General features: G+C 30.6%; 1 protein-coding gene across 1 annotated transcript; it reads right to left on the reverse strand.

The window, feature by feature from the left end:
• Window positions 1–5,546: 5,546 nt before the first annotated feature.
• Window positions 5,547–9,803, reverse strand: admp (anti-dorsalizing morphogenic protein). Its single transcript, XM_073848493.1, has 5 exons — window positions 9,524–9,803; window positions 8,249–8,385; window positions 8,040–8,162; window positions 7,664–7,859; window positions 5,547–5,974 (listed from the first exon to the last, which is right to left on the reverse strand). Exons 1-5 carry the CDS (start codon window positions 9,801–9,803, stop codon window positions 5,547–5,549), a joined length of 1,164 nt encoding a protein of 387 aa, XP_073704594.1.
• Between the last annotated feature and the right edge of the window lie 1,545 nt (window positions 9,804–11,348).

Below are 11,348 nucleotides of genomic sequence, written 5' to 3' on the forward strand. Positions count from 1 at the left end.
AGAAATAAATAAAGAAGAGAGAAAATGTCTAATATATATATATATATATATATATATATATATATATATATATATATATATATATATATTTAAGGATTTCTATGATAATTAGGCATGCTTTCTGTCCCAAATACTTATTACCAGTGTTATTTTACTATATAAAAAATATTTGATATGGAAAAAAATTATAGCATTAAACAAACAAATAAATAAAATAAAATTACTAAATTTGGAACAACCAAATTTTAAAGATTTCTATAACAGTTAAGCTTTTTTTTCTGTCCCAAATACATTATTAGTTTTAATAATATACTGTTATACTTTTTTATTAATATATTGATTAAAATTTTATTTTTATAGTTCCAGGTTTGATTTTAATTTTTGTGTAATTTTGTAAAACTAGAAATAAATAAGAAAGAAGAGAGAAATGTCTAAAATATATATACAAAAAACTCATTTTGGAACAATAGACTTTCCATGATAATTAGGCATTCTTTCTGTCCCAAATACTTAATACCAGTGTTATTTTAGTATTTATATATTATTATTATTATATAATGTAATTTATAGTTTTTATTAATGTTTTAAATTACATTTTATTTTTATATTTTAATAATTTTTTTAATATAATTTTTAAAAAAGTATTTCTAAATAGTTTTTCTTTTTAATGTCATTGTAGTACTTCACCTTAAACTTATTTCAGTAGCAACATTTATACTTTTTTTTTTTTCAGATTTATATCAATTAACAAAATATATTTGACTTTCCGGCACATTATTCTCAATAATGAATTTCATTTATTTCTTTTCGGAAGAGCGAAATGTCACCCAGACATGAGTTTCATGAGATTCACTTCTGGTTTTCAGTCATTTTAAAGTGTTTTGACTAGAGATCTTATGAAAAGCAGCCTGGTGTATTGTGTTCATATCTGCAAATGCATCTCAATTATGGCATTAAATATGCAAGCGCTGGTGCATGGGTGCACTATTGTGAGTTGAATTGGTTGGCATGGAGGCTGAACCCTATCAGTTGAGCTTGCAGCTGTTTACCTGCTGTTCTTTTACTTTCTCTCTGGATAACAGCTCACATCTCTACCTGTCACCTGTTGCTTTTGTTGGCACTTTTCCTATAGGATCACGTGGGAAAACACGTATGAAGGGATTCAGATCAGATGCTGTATATTCAGCCTAATATTACTACATGCTTTATCCATGTTATGTTTGTATTTCTTTGTTTTAGACCATTTTCTTCTGATTTATCTATTACCATCTTCTGGTGATGTTTGGATCTGCAGCTCAATAATGGACTGATTGAGGTGAGTTGAAAGAAGAGAGAAATAGAAACAGGAGAGAAAAACAAAAAGGGAGAGAACAAGAGGGGAAGAAAAAGGGAAAAGAATAGGGGGATAAAGAAGAAAAAAGAAAAAGGTGGAAAGAAAAAAGTATTAATGAAAAAAGGAAACAGAAAACTGTCAAAGACAATGAAAAAGAAAGGGGAGGTAGAAGAAAATATGAAAAAGACAAAAAGGACAACAAAAAAGAAAAGCTGAAAAGAAAAAGGGCAAAGTAAATTGAAAGGATGTTAAAGACAGAAAAAGGGGGAAGAAAAGTTGCGAAAGTAAAAGGGGAAAGAAGAAAGGACAAACGGGGAAAGAAAAAAGAGAAAGGAAAAAAGAAAAGGGGAAAGAAAAGGAGCATGAAATTGGAAAACAGGAAAGAATTAGAGGAAGAAAAGAATGTGTAAAGAACAAGAAAATAAGGGAAGCAACAGCATTAAAAAACAAGAAATGGGAAAAAGAAAACTGGACAAGACAAAAAAGTGAAAAAGAAAGGGGAAAGAAAAGGGGAGGAAGGAATGAGAAGAAATATTGTTTAAGAAAAAAGGGGACAGAAAACTGGCAAAGACAAAATAAAAAGTAAAAAAAGAAAGGAAAGAAAAGGGGAGGAAGAAATTAGAAAATGGAAAAGGCAAAAAGGGACAATAATAAAGAAAAGCTGAAAGAAAAAGTGCAAAGGTAAATGGAAAGAGTGGGTTTAAAACAAAAAAAGGGAAAAATGGGTAAAGAATAAGAGCAAGAAATAAGAAAAAAGTAAGAAAAGGGAAAAGAAGACGACAAAAGTGGGAACAAAAGTTTTTTGCAATACATAAATTATGTCAACAACCACAGAAATAAAAAAAAAACAAACAAGTCAGTAGATCATGTTTTGAAAGACAGAAAAAATAAAAGGTGGAAAATTTAAAAAAGAAAAAGAAAAACAAAGAAAAAGCTTAAATAAAAAAGACAGGAAGAAAGAATCGTAGGGTAAAAAATTGGGGAAAGAAAATAAAAAGGCTTGTTTTGCAATAAAAATTATCTGGCAACCACAGAAATATATATATATATATATATATAAATAAATTATGTATATAATAATATAACACACACACACACACACACACACACATATATATATATATATATATATAATTTTTGTATATGAAAAAAAGAAATCTATCTAAAGGTGGACAATTTAACACAGAAAAAGCAGAAAAGAAAAAAGACAGAAAGAAAGAAAAGTGTGGGAAAAAATAGGGAAAAGAAAATGTTTTTAAAAAATTGTTTTTGCGATACAAATGATCTGGCAACCACAGAAATATGTATATAGATAAAAACAACTCTGTACATCATTTATATATAAGATTGAAAAAAAAAGGAAAAAGAAAATGGGAAATAGGTAAAAAAAATCCCCAAAACAGGAAAGATGTAGAAAAGAATGTGTAAAGAACAAGAAAATAAGGGAAACATGGGGATAAGAAGAATACAAAAGTAGGAACAAAAGCAAGTTTTTTGCAGTACATCATTTGTCAATGGCCACAGAAAAAAATAAAAAATAAAGAAAAGGCTGAAAAGAAAAAATACAGGAAGAAAGAAAAATGGGGGGGGGGGGGGGATACAAATTATTGCGATACAAATTATCTGGCAACCACAGAATATATATATATATAAAAAAAACAACTCTGTACATAATTTTTGTATAAGATTGAAAAAAATGAAAATGAAAATGTGGAATAGGTAAAAAAAGAATAAAAGGGTAAGAAGAAGAAAGTGGGGGACAAAAAACTGAAAGAAAAATGGGAAAAGAAAAAAAGAGAATGGAAAAATAGAAAGGGGGGAAAGAAAAGGAGCAAGAAACAGGAAAACAAAAAAAAGAGGAAGAAAAGAATGCATAAAGAACAAGAAAATAAGGGAAACAACAGCATTAAAAAACAAGAAATGGGGAAAATAAGAATACAAAAGTGGGAACGAAAGCTAGTTTTTTGCAGTACATAAATTAAGTCAACATTTAAGTCGGTAGATCATGTTTTGAAAAATGGGGAATAGGTAAAAAAAATCAAAGAGGAAGAAGGAAAAAGTGGGGGAATTGAAGGAAAATTGTGAAAGAAAAAGAAGAGAGAAGAAAAGAAAAATGGGGAAAGAAAGAGACTATACATAAATTATAACAACGACCACAGAAATAAAAAAACAAGTCAGTAGATCATGTTTTGAAAGAGAAAAAGGGAAAAATAAAGGCAAAGAGATAAAGAAAAAAGACAAGAAAAGAGTTTGTAGGGGGAAATAAAGAAATAGACAGGAGGAAAGAAAAGTAAGGGAAAATAAAATGAAAAAGTTTGTTTTTGCAATAGAAATTATCTGGCAACCACAGAAATATAAAAAACAACAACTCTGTACATAATTTATGTGTGAAATTGAAAAAAGGAAAAAGAAAAAAGGTTAAAAAAATAAAAGGCAGAGAAGGAAAAAAGTGGGGGAGGAAAAATTGTGAAAGAAAAAGGGGAGATACAAAAATGTGTCAAGAAAAAAGAGAACAGGAAAAAAGAAAGGAGGAAAGAAATAGGAAAACAGGAAATAAGAGGAAGAATAAAATGTGTAAAGAATAAGAAAATAAGGGAAACAACAGCATTAAAAAACAAGTAATGGGCAAAAGAAGAATAGTGGGAACAAAAGCTATTTTTTGCAGTACATAAATTATGTCAACAAACAAAGAAATAAAAACAAAGTCAGTAGATCATGTTTTGAAAGAGAAAAACAAAACGTGGAAAATTTTAAAAAGAAAAAGGGGAAAATAAAGAAAAGGCTGAAAAGAAAAAAGACAGGAAAGAATAAAAGTGGGGACAAAAGTGTTTTTGCTGTACATAAAGCATAACATAAAGGGGAAAATAAAGAAAAAGCTGAAAAAAAGACAGGAAGAAAGAAAAGTGTGGAAAAAATGGGGGAAAAAAGTTTTTGCATTACAAATTATCTGGCAACCAAAGACTGAAAAGAAAAAATACAGGAAGAAATAAAAGTGTGGGAAAATAAAATAAAAAAGTTTGTAGGGGAAAATAAAGTAAAAGCTGAAAAGAAAAAAGACAAAAAGAAAAGTAGGAAAAATAAAATAAAAAAGTTTGTTTTTGCAATACTAATTTGGCAACCACAGAAATAAATATCTATTAAAAAACAACAACTCTGTACATCATTTTTGTGTAAGATTGAAAAAAAGGGGAAAAATGGGGAATGGGTAAAAAATTTAAAGGGGAAGAAAGAGAATGTACATAAATTATGTTAACGGTTAACAGCCACAGAAAGACGAAACAAGTCAGTACAAAAGGTGGAAAGGTTAAGAAAGGAAAAGGGAAAATCAAAGAAAAGGCTGAAAAGAAAAAAATACAGGAAGAAATAAAAGAAAAAGTAGGAAAAAATAAATATATATATATATTTTTGCAATACTAATTTGGCAACCACAGAAATAAATATCTATAAAAAAACAACAACTCTGTACATCATTTTTGTGTAAGATTGAAAAAAGGGGGAAAAATGGGGAATGGGTAAAAAATTCAAAGGGGAAGAAAGAGAATGTACATAAATTATGTTAACGGTTAACAGCCACAGAAAGACAAAACAAGTCAGTACAAAAGGGGGAAAGGTTAAGAAAGGAAAAGGGAAAATCAAAGAAAAGGCTGAAAAGAAAAAATACAGGAAGAATTAAAAGAAAAAGTAGGAAAAATAAAAACGTTTTTAGGGGAAAATTAAAAAAAAGCTGAAAAGAAAAAAGACAAAAAGAAAAGTAGGAAAAAATAAAAAAAAGTTTGTTTTTGCAATACTAATTTGGCAACCACAGAAAAATAAATATCTATAAAAACAACAACTCTGTACATCATTTTTGTGTAAGATAATAAATAAATAAAATGAAATGAAAAATAAAAGAAAAAGAAAATCTGGAAAAGGCAACAAAATTTAAAGAGGAAGAAGGAAAAAGTATATATTTTGCAATATATAAATTAATGAATAATCTGGCAACAACCACAGAAATAAAACCCAACTCTATCCATCATTTTTGTGTAAGAATTTATTTAGACTTTATAATAGTTCACAACATGCAATATACAAATGTACATCTTTTACAAGCGACCAAGTCAAGCTCCTCATATATTAAAATTTGATATCTATTTACATATTTTACAATCCCACCCTGCAACGAAAGTCCAGCCCAGATTTGTGACAGAGCTCTAGAGATGAACGAGGTCCGTCAGTGACATCCGCAGCTGCCGGCCACCATGTCGTCATACTGCTTCAGCACCACGTTCTCATCGTCGTCGAAGTACAGCAGGTTGATGCTGAAGAGTTTGTCAGGGACGCAGCAGGGCGTCTCGATGCCTTTGGTCAGTTTGAGGGCGTTGATGATGGACTGGACCGTGGCGTGGTTGGTGGGCCTCATGTTCTGACCCAGAGGAAACGAACAGGAGCCTTTGCAGTGGTAGGCGTTGTATCCGCGAGGAGACACGATCCACCCGGACCAGCCGATCTCCTCAAAGTCCACATAGAGCGGCAGTCGCTGACACGGCATCTTCTCTCCGTTTTCGTCGTAGTCTAGCGAGCGAGCGTTACGACGGGCCACTGCTGAGATAGGGAGGCTGGGAAACGGGAGACTGGGTCCAACAGGAGAATTATCTGAAGCTGAAGACAAAGAGAGAATTTTTGAGATGCCACGGACCGCCAGTGCATGGGTGCAAAATGTTAATTTCAGTTATATATTTTCATGTATAAAAGACCCAAATTATACTGTGAGAAATAGATGATTTATTTAATAATGTAATAGAATTTTACATTTATTTTTATAAGACAAATTATGTGAAAATGTATGATTTTCAGTTTCGTTGTATAACTGAATGCGGTCGACTGACGTGTTTTAAACTAGATTTTAAAAAGTTTTAACCTTTTCTTTATCTCGGACACTCTCATTTGTCATTGACCCTCAGTCATAAAAGAATTATTCTCAAAAGAAATCGATTTAAATGTTACTTCAGTATCATTGAGATACTAATATTTTAAATTAGTTTTGATTTTTGTATTGTTATTTACATTCTAAAGTTTAGCTATTTTTGTCATTTATTCCTTATTCTTAAATTCTTATTTAATTTTTTTTAGTTACTAGATTTTGATAAATGCATTGTACTAGTTATGTTTTAGAAGAAAGCACTTTTATTTAAATAATTTAGTTTTTTATTTACTATAACACTGTATTTTATTATTTTATTATTGGGCATATTTTATATATTTATGTGCTATTTTGCTATACACTGTTTTTAGTTTTTTACTTTCCAAGTTTTTACAATTTAGTATATTAAAGTATTTCAGTATTTCAAGCAATGAAAATGATTTTATGTTTTTATTTAATTGTGGTTAACTAGAATAACCCTCTTTCTATGACATTGCAAAGTTTTTTCTATTCCCCATTCTATTTCTGCTTCCTTTTCTGCTGTAATGTTAGATTTACTAAGTAAAGAATTATGATTTTATTTTTTATAATTTTTATACATTGTATTTCTCTTTTAGCCATTGTATTTCTATTTTAAATATTTAAATTATTTCTTTTTTTTCTTTTTTTTTATTCACCATATCCCTGTATTTTATTATTTAGTTATTTTATTATTTACACTGTTTATTTTAGTTTAAGTTTAAGTATTTCAGTATTTCAAGCAATGAAAATGGTTTTATTGTTTTACTTTCAATTAAATGTAATAACCTTGTTTCTATTACATTACTACATTTTTTTCTACTCCCTATTTAATTTTTTTCCTGATGTAAAATTAGATGAATTTTTATTAGGTAAAAAAATATAAAAATTGTTAAATTTATTTTATTGTTATTAATTTTAACTTAATTAATTTGTTTTGTTTAAAAATATTGATACAACATTGTATTTTTATTTTATATATTTAAATTATTTTGTTTTTAAAAACTTTTTTATTTACTATAACACTGTATTTTGTGATTTACTTATTTTTATTATTTATTTCCTACATTTCACACTGCTTATTTTATTTTTATTTTATTTTGTTTTACTTTTGTATTTAGTTAGTTATAACCGTTTCTATTATATTACTACATTTTGCCTACTCCCTAAATTTTGCTTACTTTTCTGCTGTAATGTTCGATTTATTACATTAAGTTCAAAAAATTATTTGTTTTTATTTATTTTATTATTTATTTTCATTTTATTTATTTTGATTCAATTTTTATTAATTCATTAATTTTTTATTATTTATACAACATTGTATTTTTAATTTCTCATAATCTCTTACTTGAGATTACTGTAGAAAAACATCTGAGAAGCAGTCTATTAAAGAGACGTATATGACATACCTTTAGGTACGATCTCCAGAGAAGATGCCCGTCTGCCATCGTCAGTGAAGAGCACCAGCATGGGCTGTTTGCTATGATGGTGGTTACGTCCTGATGCGAAACGCACAGTTTTCAGATCCGTCTGAAGACCTGCTAAAGTCCTGACCGAGATCAGAAGACCCAGATTACTGCCCTCATCTAACATCCAGGAGCGCACCTTTAAGATATAAAACATTTATTATTAAAGACAATTTGCACAATTAGCTCTTTGGGTGTGTTCCAAAACCTATTCAGCTCCCTCTCAAGGCAGCATTTAACTCAAACACAACCTAATGTTTGAATCACTCTACACAAGCGTAGAAAACCTCTGAGAAAGTGTGATTTTATTCGTACTTACAGCTTGAGTGATGGTAAAAACCTCCCATCCGCTGGAGTGGATGGGCACCAGTCTAGATGAGAGCAGCTTTTTCCCTTGTGAGATGTTCTTCTTGCTGCTATCGAGAATCTGATAGACACTGACCTGGATAAAAACACCACTGAAATGATTAACCTGGATAACTTTCTTTTAAAAGTGCATCACTTAGTTTTGGACTGTAAATACTGTACCTGACAGAAGTGATGTCTGTTGAACGTCAGAGACGCTTGTGGTCTGAGCTTGAACAGATGAAGCTCAGCCGTGAGGATCTTCTCACTCTTGGCCACCATGGACATGTTGAACAGATACTCGATTTGGTCGCTGTGCACTAAAAAGAAAAGTCATGGTGAGAAATGACACAATCACGCATACTTTATACATATTTCACACCATCCCCCATTTCAATATTCAGATTAGCAGCTGATCAATATGAGTCTTAATGAGCCATTCACAAATCTTTACATTGAGTCTGACAATCTTGAATATTTAAGTACATACTTAAATACAAAACTTAACACTTAAACATACAATTACACTTAGACTTTTAATTAAACACTCTTATGCTCAAACAATTCCATATTTCAAAACATAAATAAAATATAACTTTTGGAAAATTTTTAGTTTACTGAATGCTTCTCGTGATTTTTTTAAGACAGTAAACACTTCTGTATAACTAATTTTGTAGATATAACTATTTTTTAAGAAACATGAAATAAAATGTACTTATTAATAATAATAATAATTAATTCAAATTTGTTACCCTGGACTACAAAACCAGTCTTAACAAGCACGGGTATATTAAAAAAAAAAAATTGTCTTTTATGCCAAAAATCATTAGGATTTCAAGTAAAGATCATGTTCCATTAAGATATTTTGTAAATCTTCTACCGCAAATATATCAAAACTTAATATTTGTTTAGTAATATGTATAGATAAGAACTATATTTGAACAAGTTTAAAGACGATTTTCTCAATATATTTTTTTTTTTTTTTTGGCAGCCTTAGATTCCAGATATTGAAATAGTAGTATATCGATCAAATGTGGTCCTATCCTAACAAACCATTCATCCACGGTAAGCTTATTTATTCAATGTATGTATAAAAGTATAAAGCTCAGTTTCAAAAAATGAAACTGGATCATGGTCGTATTTAATCTCCAATCTTGAATATTGTTTGCCTGAGGTTAAATACTAAAACATACTTTTAAGTACATACTATGATATATAATTCCATTTTTATTTCCATTCATTTATTTTAATTCCATTAAAAACGTATCAAATTTGATTCCGTGATTATTGGTCTACAAATCTTGAAAAACAACAATTATATTGAGAGAATGTGTCTTGTACAAAAAAAGTGTACAAGAAATGCCAAAGAAGACAACTGCTTCCCAACATTTTACCATCCCAAATGTGCGTTTATTGTTCCTATCCCGCTATAAATCAATAAAGAAATCTGTATCTTACGTTTATCGAAGAAGCTTCGGACGGTGTTTCCTTCCAGGAGCGTCGGGTCTTTGGTGACTCCATCCACATCCGCGATGGTGTTGTACAGGTCCAGCATGTATTGAGGAGGCTGTTTGTGTCCTCGAACTAGAACAGCAGGAGGATCCTCCATCCCAAACACCTCCAAAAGCCTCTTGATAGCCTCCGAGCGCACTTCTTTAGACTCGTTTTCCAGATGATTCAATGACGGTCTGCTGATGGCGAGTCCCATCATGGAGATCCAGATCACTGCGGCCAACATGTTCACTGATCCTCAAGAGATGTTCTTTGGTAGCTGGAGCTGGGTTGAATGAAGCACTGCCAGATTAGCAGGGCTTTATATGATGTTGGCAAAGTCTTCGGTCAACAGCCATAAAGAGCTGCTATTTAGTCGCAAATGTAAATCAACAATCAGCGAATGTAAAGCAAATCTAATGGCGGTGTTAACAAGGTGCGAACTGGACTGGTGGTCCTATTGGGAGATCCTGAGAGGAAATGAGTGTTTATCTACTGTACTATGCTGTACATAACCCATGTACATGTCGATTTAAGAAATAAAAAAGTTCAATTATAGTTTAAATGTTTAATTATATTACGTTTTGTCTGTTCAAATGGACTGAGGTAGATTTGGCGCGAAGTTTGCTCACCGCGGGCGGTTGACTTCCTTCAGAATGGATCCATTAATTGAAACAAAGGAGGATAATGTGATACAGGAACAACAATTATTTCGACAAACACCGTGAGAAGATTCCAGCATGTGCCCTGTGTTTTAATGTTAATGGCAAACACACCTGCTCAAACAGAGATTTGACTCTGAGCGAATTAAAATCGCCTCATTTTAACGCCACGCTGCATTGGATTTACAATCTCGCACGGCTCGTATGTTAATGAGAGCATTAATTTGTATAAATGGCCTCAATAGGTAGTTAATGTAAGTGCGAGTAACTTTGACTAGTTTAATTTCTCATCTGCAAGTGTTTGCTTTCATTAGGGACTCATTACAGTGTGTTGATCCGAGGATTTCTTAATACGAATGGGTCGCAAAATCTTAATGGATGGCATGAGCTCTTGTTATATTAATGCTGAAGGAGATTGATGTTGCAATCTTTGCAATCAGTTATTCTACTTTCAGATTTGTTGACTGTGAAAGTAGGTGTCTCAATTGAAGCATTATGTACTATCTGTTGTGCAAATGCTATCTGTGTTTTGGATGTTGCAGATTACTCACCTTTATGTCACAAATCACAAATAGTGATAGCACCTGAACTGTGCAGGAACTATAAACATGACAATAAAGTTCTATGTCTGACAATATCTATCTATACGTGCAAATTAAAATTAAAAAAAGTTTATACATTTAGAGTCTTAGAATTATTTATTTGGGATTACAGGTTTTGTAGGATGCTTCTTATATAGGCTACATTTTATAATTTTATAATGTTTTGAATTGCACATTTAATTTCTGAACAATTGTTTTTCTATTGTGATTTGTACATAATAATTTCCAAAAATGTAATAAATTGTCTTTTATCTCTTTAAATACATGCAGATCTTAATACACAAGTTTATATATTCCTGAGTCATTTCTGGGATTCAGTGCCTTTTGTGTCCCCAGTAAAGATAATGATATTATTGCCTTAAAATTTTCAACAGCATCAATTTTAAAGTTGTCTTTGATACAGCACATTTTAAACTTCAGGCATGTTAAAGCATATTTTAAATATAATTATAAACATTTTTAAACCACTAAATATGACAATTTTGTCTATGTCCCCAGGCCTGATGTACACACACACACACACACACA

The sequence above is a fragment of the Garra rufa genome, chromosome 10 (genome assembly GCF_049309525.1).
Source record: "Garra rufa chromosome 10, GarRuf1.0, whole genome shotgun sequence".
NCBI classification, from domain to species: domain Eukaryota; kingdom Metazoa; phylum Chordata; class Actinopteri; order Cypriniformes; family Cyprinidae; genus Garra; species Garra rufa.

Bases quoted from the DNA above. Each gene is read 5' to 3' on its own strand.
- admp (XM_073848493.1), bottom strand. From the start codon at position 9,803: ATGTTGGCCGCAGTGATCTGGATCTCCATGATGGGACTCGCCATCAGC. The intron at 7,860-8,039 runs GTAAGTACGAAT...TATATCTTAAAG, and splicing joins TTTTTACCATCACTCAAGCT to GTGCGCTCCTGGATGTTAGA. The intron at 5,975-7,663 runs GTATGTCATATA...CTTTGTCTTCAG, and splicing joins TCTGGAGATCGTACCTAAAG to CTTCAGATAATTCTCCTGTT.